Raw genomic sequence first — 18,772 nt, forward strand, 5'->3', positions numbered from 1 at the left:
AACATGTGCTACTCTCGCTTGCACACACTTCCTTCTCTCGACCTCATCCCCTCCGTTACTCGCATCCCCATCCCCCGAAAAATTAATTTGGGCCCACTGCTCTCTGGAGTCCCGTTGTAGTTTTTTCGGGCGCGTTCCGACTCGTCCTATAGAAACTGCCCCCTTCCATACGCCGACCTAGGACAATGCCACTTCCATTGTCTTATCGCCCTCCCAATACCTATACTTCTCTCAAAATCCACCTAGCGTGCCTGGCTGGGATCGGCACAGCTGGCCGACTAAGTAGCCCTGGGCGCTCTCCCAATGTCGTGCTGCTCTACCCTCCACCATGCTTTTCCATCCGCCACCATGATTTTCATTACAATAATTCAGCAATATGATGGCTTCCAATATTCCCTTCATAAGCTGTTCTAGTGTGAAGACAGTGGCATTCTTCGGCATTGAACCCCAGTCCTCCGGCTCAGTAGCCGAACACCCTTACCACAGGGCTAAGGCAAAATGCAACAGCAGCCATGGGCTGTGCACTGTCCGGGCGCGTTAAAACGTCGGGTGGTCCAGATTATTGTGAAGATCTTCACTGCGGTGTCTTTCATAGCTCATGAGCAGTTTGGGGACGTTAAACTGACCACAGCATGTAGCACTGTCACCTTATAAAAGCTGAAGCTGATCCAGGGGTTGCCTGGATCTTTTCTTATCTTGCCCTTAATTCCCTTACCCCCCCCCCCCCCCCCCCCCCTGGTAACAAATTTGTGCAGGTCCGTGCTGTACCGAGCGCGGGGCTGGATGACCGGAGGAACAGGAGAAGTTGTCCACGTTGCTGCGCCTGAAGCCTTGGACGGCAGAGCTCACCGTCTCCGAGAACCTGCACACGGTGAGCACATCGCGCAATTCAGCCAAAGCTAAAATGCTGCGGAACCATCTAAATGCATAGTCCGCAGGAGCAGGACTAAGGAAAGCGAACTTTTTTTGGATGTCTAGAGTATATGAACTCCCCTTACTGTCACAGTTGTATTGTGGCCATGATGTTCATGAATTATAAAAGATCAGTTGCGTTTGGTATATTTGAAGGACTGGTCATGCTTGCAGTCTTGCTTTACATGTTGTTTGGCACCTGTGCACTGCTGCAAGCGCGCTATAGTAGAAGATATACGCGCAGTGCAAAAGCAAGGAGGTGACACATCAGGGAAAAAAAAAAGGCGCGGATCCGTGTGCGAAACTACATATACATGAACTACGCGGACGACTGGGTGCTGTGTGAGTATTTGGAACCCCGGGGCCTGCTGAACTAGTTGCAAATGAAATTAGTGATGACACATTGGAATGATGCGTGAGTCACGGATACGCTGCGAAAATGCTGAGAATGATTGAGTAATTGGGTGCGATGTCAGGCGTCACTGCAAATCAGCAGTGACGCCGTATGGCTGCTATTTAGTAATTACTTCCTTATTATAAATTTACTTCACCGTGGGGGATTTCCCTAAACATCGCACTACTCCTGTCTTCTAAGGTCCCTATAGTGGCATGCTAATTGATCGCATGTATAAAAAGAGAAAAAAATTCCAGAAACAGAAAAGAACAAAGAAAATACCTGAAGAAAACCGTAGCAGGCACCGGGCTAACCGTGACGAAAGTTGACAATGGGCTACAGTTTCAAACCCCCATAACGAATTTGCGCAGGTCACGACTGTAGGCAGACACGTGGTTGGATGACTGGAGGTGCAGGACACGTTTTCTACGTACACGAGAATCTTTGGACGGCAGAGCTCACCGTCTCCGAGGACCGGCACACGGTGAGCACGTCACTTATTGCATTCCGTGCGACAATGCCGCAGCGTCAACGAGATGGTCTGTAGAAGCAGCAGGATTGTGGAAATTGCAAACTTGACTTGGCTGCACAAAGTACCTGCGCTCCCCACACTCCCACAGTTGTGTTGTAGCCAGGGTGTTTATAATATATCTCAAGGCAATGATGTTCGGTATATGAACGGACCAATCATGCTCGTCAGTGGGAATTTCGAACTGCATTTTCTATGACTGCTCAACTGTGAGCATTATTGAGTAGTAGTATAAACTTCATTCCGCAAAATGGGACGGGGTTTAGGGGTTGGGGTCTTGAGCAGCAGGTGGTGTTCCTAGGTACAGAATCCCATTGGTTCTTGCTGCCTCCTCGGCCCGCTCAACCAGCGCAAGCTGATCTTGCGGGTCGGAGCTGGACAGAAGCTCCTCCCGCTGCTCGACTGACGGGTTTGTAATTTTGGGCTCTATCGGGCTCGCCCGACAGCCCCATGTGGAGTGGTAGAGGGTGGCTATCTCTCCGCACCACACGCATTCTGGAGTGTATTGCGAAACACAAGGCGCCATGATGTGAGGAGAAAGAGGCCTAGCTTCTCTTTCGAGGGTGACAGCGCCCGAGCAGTTACTTTTGTGAGACAGGATGAACATCATAATCAGAGAGGGGGGGGGGGGGGGGGGGGGGGTGGAAAGGAACGCGGATTTCGCGCGGACTGTTGACGACGCGCAGAGACATTGCAGAATCGTTTGGAGATAGCGACGGCCCCACGGAAACGTTTTCCTTTACAATCAGGCTCATCCTTGCATTGATTCCGCGGAACAAGAATTCCTTGCTGCTGGAGGCTAAAAAAAAATAATGTGGCTTGTAACCGCTTATGAAGTGAATGAACGTAATGGCCTCATTATACGCGGAAAGCTTACAAGAAGGTTAGGCCCTAGCGTCCAATGGTGGCCATCAGGGTGGTTCCTGGTATCGTGTTCTCCCCGCCTTTTCGGTCGGGTTTTGCACGTTGTTCGGCGGCTGCCGGCATGGTTCACTGGAACAAATTATTCGCTTTGTCGCTTTGGGGACCATAGACGAAGACACGTACAAACTGCGAAAACGAAGTGCCCACAGTAATTTTTAACTGGCTAGCGAAGCAGCACTTACCACCAATTCGTTCTGCACTGTTTAGTTCACACGCTTCTACTGCAAAATTACAAGACATCAACATGACGAAAGCCGGCGCTGTGGCCGCTGGGCCCAAAAGACGCTGGTTCGATCCCGCGGCGATCACGTTTCCACGGAGGCGACATGCTAGAGGCCCATGTGCTGTGCGATGTCAGTGCACGTTAAAGAACCTCAGGCGATTAAAACCTTCGGAGACATTAACTAAGGCATAGCCCATATCGTGAACATGAAGACAGGAGGGACTCCGACTTATAACTTTGTTTAATGAAGGTACAGTCGGGGACAAAAGTCTCCGGACCACGTGTTCCTCTAACGAAGCCGATAGCTTTGTTAATAGTCGGCGGCTGGGGACCACCCTTGTGGAGGCAAAAGTTAAATTTTTGTTCTTTCATCTCCACAAGTGCGGTCTCCAGCTGCTGTCTGATAGTAGAGCTATAAGCTTTGTTTGAGGAACACGTGGTCCGGAGACTTTTGTCCCCGACTGTACCTTTATATTTCTATATCGATCGGCACACTGCTGTAGGTACCGAGGAAGGCCACAGCAAGGACACGTGGACAAGACATCCGAAAGATACCACGCACGCTTTCTTTTTTTTTTTACTGGACGTTTTGTTTCATAAACGTTCATGAAACAAAACGTCCAGTATAAAAAAAAAAGTCTGTGTGGTTGCTGCGGGCTTCTGCGATACCTGCAGCAGCGTCCTCTTGCGCTTCGCTTTTTTTTCACCCAAACAACTTATATGGTTCCAAAATTTCCTTGGCCCACCTTTAGCTGCGCGATCAGGGGATTACTTTATTTTACTCTGGACGAGGACCTATACAAGCAGTTTCTATCATCGATAAGATTCCCATTTTCGGTCTATTCCTTCCTCTCCGTTTCCCTGAAGCCACCCGTAGTTGTTCAAGGACCTCCTTAAATTCCTTATTGCGTCAGCCTCGTGGTTTCCTTTTCCTTCCCAGCGGTTTGTAACTTTGCTTGTTCCATTTCCATACTGCTGAGTAGTTCTAATTACAATCCCACTTTTCCATGGGGCGTTAATCTTATGCTTTCTCAACGCCTGCTGCTATTAGCGCTATTTGTTGGACGTTGAATTTTGCTTTCGTTTTTTTTTTGTGTTTTATACATTTCTCTTTTGATCAGGGCACGCATATGCAGAATAATACATCTATGATCACATCCTAGGCTATACTCTCCCTCCTCGTCTATTTACATTTTGGAAAGCTTGCTGTACAGGGTGTTTCACGTAACTTGAACCAGTGATTAAAAAAAGTGGTGAATCGGATTTGGGTGCAACCAAAGACATATTGTTTCCCGTCGTGTGGCGCTCCTCAGTGTATCTTTAAAATTCTGTTTAATTAGTTAAGCATCAAATTAAGCAAGTTTCCTAATACTCACTTTAGAGGCACGTGCGTTCTGTTAAGTGTGTAGAGGGGGTTTAGAACGAATCGATTCAGTTTTTTGTAGCAACGTACTTCCTCCTGATCATCATCAGCCTGACTACGCCAACTGCTGGGCAAAGACCTCTCCCGTGTCTCTCTATCTAATAACCCTTTCTTTTTGCCAGCTGCGGCACCCGTATCCCCGCAATCTTCTTAATCTCATCCTCTCACCCAACTTTATGCCCCCCTCCCCCCCTACTACGTTTGCCTTCTCTTGGAATCCGCTCCGTTACCCTGAAAGATCAGTGGTTATCTTGCCTTCGCAATACATTGCCTGAAAATGAAAATTGGTTTTGAGGAAAGGAAATGACGCAGTAATTGTCGCACATATCTCGGTGGACACCCTAACCGCGCCGTAGGGAAAGGGATAAAGGAGGGAGTGAAAAAAGAAAGGGGGGTGGTGGTGGTGAAAAGCATTTATTCGGCTATATTGTAAGCAATTTATTCGCCTTCGTCGTCGTCGCCTCTCTGGCTGCGACTTCATTCTCTTTCACCTGATGATTCCCATCGTCATCGCTTGAGGCTGTTCGCTTGGAAGACGTCTCTGGCGAAAGGGCTAGAATAAACGTCTTACGTGAAGTCTTCCCTTACAATATTTACAGAGAGGTGCTTGCCCCTGAGAGGCCCCTAGTGGGTCTCGCCCCTTGCAATACTTGGCGGACTCCCTCATTCCGGGATCTCGTTGGTCATGACCACTGCGCACGTCCTCCGAACCAGGCCCTGTTGGGCGGATAGTTCCTGGCAGCCGGGCAGGGCCGCCCCCAGTCCTCGCGGGTAGGGGAAGGGGTAATGGGGGGAGAGAAGGATTTTTCATGCATGCCCAAACCATGTGGAAGGTGTCGGCCACCTCCTCACAAAATGAGCAGCGGCCTTCAAAAAGGATTAAAGTGCTTGAGAACCGCCGGACACAGCAGCGTGTTTTTAATGTTTGTAAAGAGCCTGAGGAGAGTTCGTTCGCCAGCTTTACCCAGTCCCTTCATAGGAACCGGGTAGCGCCGGCGTGCGGCACGTTAGTGCTCAGCAAAGTCTTGAGAAGAAATGAGGGCTGTGATCTGGGTTAAGGTCCTCCGAAGGAATGCCTGGTGCCCGGTGAGTGAGTGCGCGGGCTACCTCATGGGCGGCTTCGTTACATGGCATGCCTTGGTGGCCGGGGACCCATATGATTGAGCGATGAGTTGGATCGCCGTCGCGAGTACTATGGTGAAGAATTTGGTAGAAGAAAGGAAGAGGGGCCGTCGTGGCGGTGGCGAAAAACATTTATCAACAACTAAACAATTACAGAGATGTGATTGGGGTAGGGCCCTATTGGCACCTTCCCCTCACAATACTAGGTGAAGCCCCTATTCCGTAATCGCATTGGCAAGCAACGCCATCCTCGTCCGTTGAACCGAGACCTTTTTTGGGTCTTGAGGTCTTGACAGCCGAACAGGACCGCCTCCCAGTCCTCTCTGGTGGGGTTGAGGCGGGGGGGGGGGGGGGGGGGGGGAATAGATGGGCACTCCCAAACCATGCGGGAGGTGTCAACCACCTCCCCACAGAGCTGGCACGCGCCGTCAAAGGATGTGTTGAAATACTTAAGCCCCGCCGGGCACAGTACAGTGTTAGAGTTTTGATGAGGAGGCGCTCGTCAGCGCGTCCAGTCTCTTATAAGGGGTCGGGTAGTGCCGGTGCTCCTCCTTGTAGTAATCGGTGATTTGTTTGAATGTAAGGGCCAGATTGTCTGATTCGGAGTAGGCTTCCAAGGACAGGGAGATAGCCCGGGGAGAGAGTGCGCGAGCGGCCTGATCGGCCTGTTCGTTTCCCTGGAGTCCCTGGTGACCGTATGCCCAAATCAGGTTGCGTGAAGCTGGATCTTCGCATCGGCAGCTAAATTGCAGTATGCGCCAGGCAAGGGAGGGCCACTGAGCCACCGCGGCTCCGCTTAGGCCCCATTTATTCCTCTTGATTTCATCTACGATGTCCTTTGCAAGTTGCGGCCACCGTATCCCCGCAAGCTTCTTAATCTCATCCGCCCACCTAACTTTCTGCCGCCCCCTGCTACGTTTGCCTTCTCTTGGAATCCACTCCGTTACCCTTAAAGGGCAGCCCACAAGGGCACCTTGTGTAACGAGGTGTTGGTGCTTGGCGCCACCACGGACCCTTAGTCCCCATACCGAAGCTGTCATCCGTACCGTGGCGATAGGTTGAAAGGTGGAGGGAAGAAACCTTGAACGGTGGCGGTCGAGGAAGTGGTCAATCCTCGGCCGATGGGCTCCTCGTCTGTCTACCAGGCGGGAAGTCCCGGGACCTTCCTCTGTGTATAAGGGTGAATCAGAGGCGACAAAGTATCAGGAACCCTTAGTTTATACATGCCGTATGGAAAAATCTGCAAAAAAATCTGATCGACCCCCGAAAAGGGGTCGCACCGATGTGAAGAAACTGAGTCCACAGAAGCCAGAAACGTTTGCGAAGTTTTTTATGCTGCACTCAAACACTAATGTACCGGTAGCCAACCTATCTGCATTTGTCATCGCCAACACCCTAAAAAGTTGTGTAGGCAAAGACTACAAAGCAAAAAAGCAACGAACCGGAGACCTCCTTGTAGAAATAAACACAAGAGAACAGAGCACCAAACTGATGTCATTACAGAATCTTGGAGAAATGAGCATACAGGTAACCCCGTACCGCACCCTGAACCACTCAAAGGGCGTCATATCTGAATATGAACTCCTACCGAGTACCGATGCGGAAATGGAAGAAGTAGCCGAACAGGGAGTAATAGCAGCCCGACGAATAACCATCCGGAGAAACAATGCTGAAATCAAGACCAAACATACTGTACTAACTTTCAATAGCACAACTCTGCCTGACTCCATCCATGCCGCATACCTCCATTGTAAAGTCCGCCCATACATACCGAATCCGAGACGATGTTTCAAGTGCCAGCGCTTTGGACACAGCATGTTGGCCTGCCGAGGCAAACCCACTTGTGTCACATGCACAGAAGACGCACATACAGAAGAAAGATGCGAACGCACACCAAAGTGCATCAACTGCAATGGCGCACATGGCGCGTACTCCAGGTCGTGCCCAGTCTGGAAAACAGAAAAACAAATCATAACTTTGAAGACCACAGAAAACCTGTCCTACCTTGAAGCAAAAAAACGCGTCTCTTTCCAACAGAAAGGGACATACTCTGAAGCGGTGACGCGGGGACCGCCGCCGCCTTCAGTTTCTGTCGGCACACAGGTCGATCCGAAGGACCTGGAGACGACAACCAAGTCCCCACCACAGAAGTCGGTGACACAGTCCACAGGGCTGAAAATTTCGCGGGAAGACCACGCGATCCTCGCCGGAGGCCCTCAGGCCCCACTTTCAGCAGCGGCATCCTCGGCGACAGACACCCAGAACAGCTCTGCTGAACTGGACCTGTTGCCCCACCCCTCTAAGAAGGCAACTGCTGACCCAAGAGACTCTGCCCCTGGAGCAGAGCATGATTCACTATTGCCAACAAAAAAGACGAATGCGAAGGCCACGGGCCATCGCAAACAAGAAACATCCTCCACGTCCACCGTGGAGGAGATGGATGTCAGCGAAAGTCCGCTGACATCTAAAACACACGTATCCGCGGATTCTCCGCGGAAATCCGGCGCCACGAAAGTGGCGATGGATACAACTCCTGGTTCGCCACCGCTGCAGCGGCGGCGAGACTCCCTAGAGAAAAAAGGGAAACCACGAATCACTGCCCCTGAGAATAAGTAACTTTCCCCAATCCCCAACTTATCACAATGGCGTATCTAATACAATGGAACTGTAGAGGTCTACACAGAAACTACACAGACATAACTGATAAGCTCAAAACAATGGCACCTACAGCTGTGTGCCTGCAAGAAACGAACCTTGGGCCACAGCACACAAGCATCTTAAAAAATATAATATTTTCCGGAAAGACCGAGTACAAGCTAGCCGACTCTCAGGAGGCGTCGCTATCATAACGCAAAGCGATGTCCCTGCAAGAGTGGTATCATTAAAGACGAACTTAGAAGCGGTCGCAGTAAACATCATTAGCCGTAAAACAATAACAATATGCTCTGTGTACATACCACCACACAACACAATAGCCATGCATGACATAGAAGAACTTCTGGAACAGTTGCCAGAGCCATATGTAATAATAGGGGATTTTAACGCACACTCCTCATTCTGGGGAAGTGAGCATACTGATTCCAGGGGTCAGCTCATCGAGGATTTTATTCTTTCGAATAACATATGTTTAATGAATACGGGAAAAGCCACGTACTGCTGCCCCAGCTCTGGAAAAATGACCTGCCTCGATTTAGCATTTGCATCACCATCTGTTTTTAATGATTTTATTTGGGATGTTTTAGATGACTCCCGGGGAAGTGATCACTTACCTACAGTTTTAAAACTAACATCAGCTGCATTCGTCCTCCCTACGAAGCCACGGCGATGGAAAATTCACCTCGCCGATTGGGCACTTTTCAGAACGAAGGCCACACTAGAAAAAGAATATGCCGAAACCCTTACTATAGAAGAACTAAATGAAAAAATTGTCACATGCTTAATATCTGCAGCAATAGAAGCCATCCCACAAACATCTGAAATTTCACGAAAAACACATAAAGTTTGGTGGTCAATGAATGCTCAATGGCTAAAAAGCAGCAAAACAAGGCTTGGGGCAACCTTCGCAGATATCCCACTGCAGGAAACTTGCTCATCTTCAAAAAGGCTAGAGCCAAAGCACGATACATTAGACGCAGCGCAGAAAGGGCATCATGGCAAGAGTACATATCCTCCATAAACAGCTCAATATCATCAAAGAAAATGTGGCAGCAGGTGCGGAAATTCACAGGAAATTTTACTCCGTTCACATTTCCAATGCTAACAACACCCGGTACTCAAACAACATTAGAAGAGCAGGCCAACATATTGGGTGAGCATTTTTCCACAGTTTCAAGCGCATCCAACTACACACACACATTTCAAAAGCACAAAACAATAGTAGAAAAACAAAGCCTGCCCTTTGGAACATGCATGCATGAAGACTACAATCAGCTTATTACCATGCAGCAACTAAACACAGTACTAACATCCGGTAAAATGACAGCACCAGGCCCAGACAATATACATTATGCCATGCTTGCTCACCTCTCTGAGGCTGCCATAGAGGCTCTCCTAAAATTTTTCAATAAAATATGGATGAGTGGAGAAATCCCCCAAGCATGGAAAGAAGCAATCATAGTACCCTTTCTAAAACCTGGCAAACCACAAACTAGTCCCACCAGTTACAGGCCAATAGCACAAACTAGCTGTATAGCAAAATCATTCGAAAGCATTCTAAACATCAGACTAACCTTCATACTTCAGTCCCAGCAACTTTTAGATATACACCAGTGCGGTTTTAAAAAGACATGTTCCACAACCGATCACCTTGTACGCTTTGAGAACACAGTCCGGGAAGCGTTCATCCACAGCCAACACTGTATCGGAGTCTTCTTTGATCTGGAGAAGGCTTACGATACCACGTGGAGGTTCGGTATCCTCCGTGACCTAGCGGACCTAGGTATCCGCGGCAGGATGCTGAGCTGTTTGAGCGACTTCCTGACCAATCGAACGTTCAGAGTCCGCCTAGGCGCAACCTTCTCCAAGACTTTTATCCAAGAAACTGGAGTGCCCCAAGGGTGCATCCTCAGCACGACCTTATTTGTCATCAAAATGAACTCCATAGGAAAAGTAATCCCAAAATCGATAATGTACTCAGTTTACGTAGACGACCTCCAAATAGCATGCACGTCTTCTAGCATACCTACCTGTGAGCGGCAAATACAAATAACAATAAATAAACTGGCTACCTGGGCAGATAGAAACGGATTTAGATTTTCCCCTCAGAAAACAGTAGCGGTTCTGTTCTCTTTGAGACGAGGCCTACAGGCCGACCCCACACTATATTTAAACCAAACACCACTACCTGTCAAACAAGAGCATAAATTCCTAGGGATAACTTTCGATAAAAAGCGCACTTTCTTGCCACATATAAACAGCTTAAAGAAAAAAGCTTCCCTGGCCCTCAATGTGCTGAAGATACTATCAAAAAAACGCTGGGGGTCTGATAGAGCTTCCCTGTTACATATATATCGTTCTCTGGTTCGCTCTAAGTTAGACTATGGGTCCATAGTATATGGCTCAGCAAGACCGTCCTACATAAAACGACTGGATCCTGTCCACAATTTTGGTTTAAGGTTGTCTTCCGGTGCTTACAGAACTTCACCAATAGCAAGTCTGTATGTGGAATCTAATGAACCTTCCTTAGAAGATCGAAGAACAGCACTAACTTGTACATACATCCTCAAAATCCTTTCTCAGCCCAAGCATCTCTGTTACCCAATTGTCACGAAATGCCCATCCCGAATACTCTTCAACAACAAGCCCCATGCGATTAAGCCGTTGCTCTTGCGCTTCGAAGAAAAATGTCAAACTCTGAACATACTAAACGAAATCAAAAATATTGCCCCAAGACACGAAGCGCTACCACCGTGGTACACTCTCCCCACAGTGTGTGACGTCACACTAACACGCCTCAGGAAAACCTGTACACCACACGACCATATAATACAAGAATATCTAGCACTACAAGAAAAATACAGAAATTACACGTCATTTTATACTGACGGGTCAAAAACTCATGCTCATGTAGGAAGCGCAGTAATACAAGGAGAAAATAAAAATGCAGTACGACTGCCGTCTTGTGCTACAGTTTTCACCGCTGAGTGTTATGCCATTTGTGTTGCAGTACAGAAAATAACGAATGAAAACATCAAAAACAGCATCATTTATACAGATTCACTGAGCGTTCTTACAGCATTAAAATCCAAAAATGCCACGGAGTCACTGATAGGAAGCATCATACACAACATAGTAAAGATCACAACACAAAAACATGTTATAAAATTCTGCTGGGTTCCCAGTCACGTTGGCATTAGGGATAATGAGAGAGCCGACATGTGTGCTGCACAAGCCGGAACCATGGAAATAAAACATGTGATTTTGCCTCCTAGGGATTACATGAAGTTAGTACGTAGCAAACTAAGAGCCAAATGGCAAGCCTCTTGGGAAAATGAAGGAAACAACAAGCTGCATACTGTAAAGCCCATTTTAAAAGAATGGAAATCATGCCGCCATAAAGAGCGTTTTATCGAAGTAATTTTATGTCGTTTACGCATAGGTCACACACACATCACCCATAACTTCTTATTAACAAAAAAAGACAGACCTCTGTGTGAAATGTGTGGTCAGGAGCTCACAGTAAATCACATTTTAATTTCTTGTTCGCATCTCGAAGTACTTAGAAAAAAGTTTTTTTACGGCATTTTACAATGAACACATTCCATTTCATCCCGCATTGCTTTTAGGCGAGCAAACACTTGTCGAGTTTTCACTTGTTTGTAAGTTTCTAAAGAAAGCCAATGTTTTAAATCTATTATAATGTAACCTCTGTACACTTGACATAACATCATCTAACCTTGTGTTTGGCGCATGATAGCCATAGTTGCTTATGCGCCATAAAACCCCATATAACGTAACGTAAGCTTAAAGGGCAGCTGCACCACTTTTTGAGAATTTCGCGATGTTCAAGGATTCAAATCTATATAGGCTGTAGGTAAAGCATGCCAAGTTTTTTTGCACTAGCATTTAAAATGGTCACGTAATCGACGATTGAATTTTGCGCTTCTCCTCAAAGCACCAAAGGAGTGCGGGGAAGTTTAGCGTGACGTCACAGAAGGTATGATTTCAAGTTACCGCTGCCGTCAGCCACACACTAGCGTTCCTTGTTGAATGCTGCCTAACAACGTTCGGAGGGCATTGCCTTTGGCGACGTTGGTTTTTCCTTAAAATTGGGCGTGTATGCATTGAAAATGTACCGATACCTTCGATGACGTCATCATGCCCCCCCCCCCCCCCCCCCTTGGCGTTGTGCTCTGCGGAGAAGCCCGAAGGCCGTCGCGATTTTAATCGGCGATTACTTCACCGTTTCAAATGCTAGCCCAAAAGGACTACGCATGCTTTACCTGCAAGTTTCACACATCCGACCCATTTAAGCTCATCGATTTCTGAAACCAATGCAGTTGCCCTTTAACGACAACCGGTTATTTTGAAATCTAGAAGAGTGCGGTGAGGGGCTAGTTGGTACGACATTATGAGAACAAAAGTAACTGCGCAAAAGGACGGGACAAGAGAAAGAGAACCACACGGGACAAACGCAGACTGACAACTGATTTATTCCACCTACTCCTCTTTCCTTCTGGGCGTACATGCCTAGGTCGAAAAAGGCACTCTTACCCTTTAACTCGTGCCATTCGAAGCTGGTCAAGAGGGGTATTGCATCAACTTGCCTCAGGGCTTCATTAGCCAAGTCCTGTCCACATAAAGTTCAGATTAGCTTTGAGGCTCAGGTTGATCGCCTTAGGTCTGCTGGTTTTCCGCTGGCCCTTCTTCAGGCTGTCGCTGAGTCCCTGTTGAAGTCCTTCCGCCCAAACTCAAAACCTCTGGGGGCGGATGCACAGGAGAGGCGGAAGTATGAAGTTATCCCCTATGTTCACAGGGTCTCGCACGGCCTCAAGAGAGTCGCCGGAAAATTCGGCGTTGACGTCATTTTTCTGCACCTTGCAAGTTGTCGCGTTTGTGCAATTTGGCGAGAAAAGATAAGCAAAAGAAGGTTGAGTGTGGCATTAACCACAGGAATAAGTTCGTCCAGTGTACATGCAATGTAATTTACCAGATTCCCCTGAGTTGTGGTAGGTTCTACATAGGGCAAACTGGCCGCTGCGTCAACATTAGATTATTAGAGCACGCAAATTCCTTAGAAGATTCAAGGGGGCAGCATCTGCCTAATCATTGTCACACTTGCAAGCATGATGACAGAGATTGTAATCCACTTTTAGATAGGACTAAGATTATCGGACGCTCGAGGGATAAGAAAGAACGAGAAATTATCGAGGCCTTGGAAATCGCGAGGTTAGGGCCTGATAAGTGCATTAGCGATGCTTCAGTACACCTGTACCGCAAGGAGTTCGAGTTCCTTGATTCCACGAGATGAGTGTCGCTTCTGTTTTTTGTTTTTTTTTGTTTTTGTGGTTGGTGCGCATGCGCTTTGCTGCTGAAGGAAAGAGGAGTAGGTGGAATAAATCAGTTGTCAGTCTGCGTTTGTCCCGTGTGGTTCTCTTTCTCTTGTCCCGTCCTTTTGCGCAGTTACTTTTGTTCTCATAACGGTTATTTTGCTTTCGTATTACATGCCGTGCCGAAGGCCTTTTTCTCCTCTTGATTTCGACTGGGATGTCCTTAACCAGCGTTTGTTCTTTCACCCGCTCCGCCCGCTTCCGATCTCTTAACGTTACACCTATGATTTTTCTTTCCATAGCTCGATTCGTCGTCCTGAGCTTAAGCTGGACCCTTTTCGTTAGCCTCCATGTTTCTGCCTCATAGGTGAGTACCTGTAATATACATCCGTTGTATACTTTTCTCTTGAGGGATATTGGTAAACTACCATTCATGATATCTGAGAGAGCCTGTCATATGCGGTCCACCCCATCCTTATTCTTTCAGTTAATTCATTTCATTTATTGTTTTCTTAAACGCCTGAAGGCATTACATAAGGGGGGACGTATTGTTGAAACGGCGTAAGGAGATGTGAACATGCATAACAAACAGGAAATCAAACGTGCACACTCACATGGCAAGGGCTCCAACCATGACAGGATTCGACAACAGGTGATACACCACTCTTGAAAGACAGTGTCGTGTCCGGTCGCTGTGTTGAATGCAGCGAAAGACGCACACGGTACTTTAAGACTTCGTTTATTTAAAGCCGATGAGGGTGCGACCAGCGTCGACCGAGGCAGGAGCCGAACTGGCCGCCCGAAGAAAGGAGGGAGCGGAGAAGCGTCCACGGGAGGGAGTGGCTTCCCAAAACAGGAGGAGGATGCGGGGGCGCACCATGGGGGGGCATCTGGCGACAGCGTGCGACGAGGGGCAAGTGGTCGTTAGGAGGAGGATGCGAGTGGTCGTTAGGAGGAGGATGCGAGTGGTCGTTAGGAGGAGGATGCGGGGGCGCACACACACAAAAGCAATAAGGGGACACAACACTTCCTTCCCCCTTAGAAAGTTGCCTGGTATCGTGCAGGGGGTCGGCGCTCACGCGTGGAGGCGCGCTGGCTTTGTGCGCTCGGGGGAGAAACACTTGTAGGCTGGCTGTTGTTCGCTGTGTCTCCTAGGTCTGTCCTGGGCGAAGTCTCTTCTTCCGGGAAGAGGTGCCAGGCTATGTGGGAAGATGGTGCACGTGTTCTCTCCGCTGGCGGACAGCTCTCAGACGGCGTCGTAAATCTACGCAGCTGGTTGAGATGTCGGCGTGCTACTGTGCCATGTATGTTGACGAGCCAAGAGCGCAGGCCTATGCGTCTGACAATTGTAGCTTCCTCCCAGCGTGGCTTTTTCAGAAACTGTCGGGCGAGGACGCGCTGCCCCTCATTAAGCTTGCCGCAGCGCGGAATTGCTTTTTCTTCCCGGAACGTCTCTGCCTTTGGCTCGGGGAGGATGGCTGTGAGCTGGGTTCGCATTTCACGCTCGAACATCATTTTCGAGGGGGTCTCACCTGTTGTGCTCTGAACCGTCGTGTGCTGCTTGAAGAGAAAGCGCGCAAGGCGGCGCTGCAGCGAGCCTGTCTGATCTCTTTCAAGGGCGCGTTTTAGCTCGGCTACGTAGCGCTCGGCTTGTCCGTTTGTCGCTGGGTGGTAGGGGGCCGATGTAACTGATGAGATCCCGTTGTCGCGATAAAACTTGAGGATCTCCGCAGACACAAACGGTGTTCCGTTGTCCGACACTACCTTGCGCGGCAGGCCGAACGTTGCAAATAGTGATCGGAGGTTGTCAATGACTGCTGCCGAAGTCGTCTGTCCCATTTGCCTTATCTCAAGCCACTTTGTGTAGGCATCTACGACCACAAGGAAAGTGCAGCCCTCAATTGGTCCTGCAAAATCAATGTGCAGTGTGTGCCATGGTGTGTCTGGCTTTTCCCATTCTGGGACAGGAGCTTTCGGCGGGGCGCTCCGGCTGCTCTGGCAAGGCTTGCATTCTCGCACCACTGTTTCGATGTCGTTGTCAATGCCAGGCCACCACATGTAGCTTCTGGCACACTTTTTCATTGCAACGATGCCCCGATGTCCGGCGTGGATGAGAGACATAGCTTGTGCGCGTACTTCTCTCGGCATCACAACTCGGGACCCAAATATGATGCAGCCGCGATGGGTGCTCAACTCTGTAGCTCGCCTGCGGTAAGCGTCGAAGTTGTCCCCTTTGAGTTTATGCACGTTGCCTTGTTGAACAGCTGTGTAAACTAGCCGGAGAGCTGCGCACTTCTGCGTAGATGCTGCAACTGTGCCTGCTGTAAGCGGAGGTTCTGGCAGTGCTTCGAACATCAGAACGTCTCCTGGTGGAAATGGTTCGTCAACAGTTGCGTCTAGTGGCAGACGGCTTAGCGCATCGGCGTTTTGATGTTTACTCCCATTGCGGTAGACCAGAGCGTAGTCGTACGCTGAGAGTTTGATGCACCAACGTGTCATTCGCGGAGACAAAGTTGGTGGCATAGGCCTTTGTGGTCCCAGAATGCCCAATAGCGGTCGGTGATCGGTTATAAAGGTCACCTTCCGGCCGGCAATGTACTGGTGAAAATGTGTCGCCGCGTAGACGATGGCTAGCCCTTCTTTGTCAAGTTGCGCGTAGTTGCGTTCTGCTTGCGACAACGTACGTGAGGCGAAGGCGATGGGAGCTTCCCTTCCTTGCTCGTCAGTTTGCGATAGAACCGCGCCGACTCCGTACGGTGATGCGTCGCAAGCCAAAAGCAGAGGCTTCCTTTCGTCGTAGTGGCGGAGGACTGTACATCTTCGAATCAGGTCTTTCAGGGCATCGAATGACTGCTGATGGCGTGGCGACCATGTCCATGTCACATCTTTCCGAAGGAGTTGGTATAAGTCGTTGGCCACGGTAGCTCTTTGTTCCAAGAACCGGTCGTAGAACGTCAAGAGTCCGAGAAAAGCCTGTAGCTCCTGCTTGTTTGTTGGAGCTCGTGCTTCTGTGATCGCTCGCACTTTGTCCTCGGTAGGGTGAATGCCTTCCGCATCAATTCGGTGTCCCAGAAATTGCACCTCTGGCACCGCAAAACAGCACTTCGATTTGCTTATGCACAAATTAGCGTTTGTTAGCCTTTCGAGAACGAGCTCTAGGCGCACTGCATGCTCTTCAGTGGAAGTGCCACTGATGATGACATCGTCAAGGTAGACACAAACTCCTGGGATGCCCTGAAGCACTGTCTCCATGAATTTTTGAAATATGGCCGGGGCTGCAGCTACGCCAAAAGGCAGTCGCTTGACTTTGTACAAGCCTTTCAGTGTGTTAATTGCCAATAATTCAGCAGTTGACTCGCTCACCTTCAGCTGCTGATACGCCTGGGTGAGGTCCAATGTGCTGAAGACTCTTGCGCCACGCAGTACACTGAATACTTCTTCAGGTGTCGGTAGCGGGTAAGAGGACGCTTTAGTCGCAAGATTGACGGTGCTCCGGTAGTCTCCGCAGAGGCGTATGGTTCCGTTCTTCTTGCGAACTACGACAAGTGGTGTGGCCCATTCTGAATGCTGCGTCGGCTCGATGACACCTTGCTGCTCCAGTTTGTCCAACTCTTTTTCAACTGAATCTCGGAGAGCAAACGGCACCGGCCTGGCCTTCAGAAATTTGGGTTGCGCGTTGTCCAACAACTCCAGTGTGACCGGGGGCCCTTCGTTTCCTGGAATCTCTTCCGAGAATACTCTTTCGTATTTCTCTTGCAGTTGCTCAACCATGTTCTGGCTCGGCGTCTGGTGTATGCCGCATATCATCACGCCTAGTGGAGAAAACTAGTTTCTCCCTAGAAGGCTTGATCCTGTGCCCTTCACAACAAGCAGAGGTAGCGTATGGGTCTGGCCGTTGTAGTTAACCTGCACGTTGGCAGAGCCCAATAGTGGCAGATTCTGTCCTGACCACGTTCGCAGGTGCGTGTCGTCTTGTTGCAGGGCGGGTGCGTCAGATGGCCATGAAGTTCGGAACGTGTCCTCACTGATCAGAGTACAGGCTGCGCCGGAGTCCACCTCGAACTTAATCAGCTGGTGATGTACGCTTACTTCTGTAAAAATCTTCGGTCGCGTGCCGAGATTCATGGTGTTCAGGTCGTACAACACAGATGGTGTTGCTGATGTTGTTCCATGGAGATCAGATAGCGGCGTATTCTCTGAGGCGTTGACGCTGTGATTAGGCTGGGAAGGTGACTTTATCTTGGCAAGTCTCCGTTTCGTAATGCATGCTCTTTCGATATGCCCTCGCTTGTGGCAAAAATTACACGTGGCTGACTGGAATCGACATCCCTGGGGGTTGTGTTGGTCGTCACACCGCCAGCAGCGTTGTGCCTTTTTGACCGATTTTACAACAACAGAAGGCTTGCGCACCTGGTTGCTTGTCTGGTGTATCGGCTCGGTGTTCCGGCGAATCCCTCTCTGCTGGTGACCGGCGCTCTCCGCTCGAACGGCGATGTCGTAAGCTTTGCTGAATGTGAGGTCCTTCTCAGCGAACAGGCGCTGCTGCAGTGACTCGTCACTCAGTCCGCACACAAATCTGTCGCGTAACATCACGTCCAAGGGAAGCATGGTGGTGTTAGCAGAAGAAGCTGCGTCTCCCTCCTGCCCGGTAGCTGTTGTCGACAGCGTTCCAAAATTGCAGTCGGCAGCGAGCTTCTTGAGCGCGGCTACGTAGGCGCTCACAGTTTCTCCTCCCAGTTGATCTCGTCGTTGGAAGCGAGCCCGGCTGTAGACCTCGGATGGCCTTGGGTCGTAGTGCTTTTGCAGCGCTTTTACGATGTCGTCGTAAGACACTGCCGCTGGTGTGCTTGGCTGAATAAGGGCGCAGACAGTATCGTAGGTCTGCTCCCCGCACAGCGTCAGCAGGTTGGCCCTCTTCAAGGCTGGGTCTGTGATGTTGTTAGCTTCAAAGTAGAACTGAAGGCGTCCAACCCACGATGACCACGATGAGCCGTTGAATTCTGGTATCTGATTGGGAAACCCTCGCGTAGCCATGGCTTGTCAATAGCGTTGCGTAGCGCGGGTCGAATCCACTTTCTCGTCGCCACTGTCGTGTCCGGTCGCTGTGTTGAATGCAGCGAAAGACGCACACGGTACTTTAAGACTTCGTTTATTTAAAGCCGATGAGGGTGCGACCAGCGTCGACCGAGGCAGGAGCCGAACTGGCCGCCCGAAGAAAGGAGGGAGCGGAGAAGCGTCCACGGGAGGGAGTGGCTTC

The 18,772-nt window shown here is 49.4% G+C and overlaps 1 protein-coding gene across 1 annotated transcript in view; it reads left to right on the top strand.

The window, feature by feature from the left end:
- The first annotated feature begins 783 nt into the window (after positions 1-783).
- Positions 784-18,772, top strand: part of LOC149331069 (uncharacterized) — a 54,924-nt gene continuing 36,935 nt past the window's right edge. The window contains exons 1-2 of the mRNA XM_089559547.1: positions 784-871; positions 1,678-1,790. Coding sequence (XP_089415673.1) covers positions 784-871; positions 1,678-1,790 — 201 coding nt within the window. The remainder of the gene's footprint in view (positions 872-1,677; positions 1,791-18,772) is intronic.

This window comes from Amblyomma mixtum, chromosome 9 (assembly GCF_055824585.1).
Source record: "Amblyomma mixtum isolate Tamu chromosome 9, ASM5582458v1, whole genome shotgun sequence".
Classification (NCBI taxonomy): Eukaryota; Metazoa; Arthropoda; class Arachnida; order Ixodida; family Ixodidae; genus Amblyomma; species Amblyomma mixtum.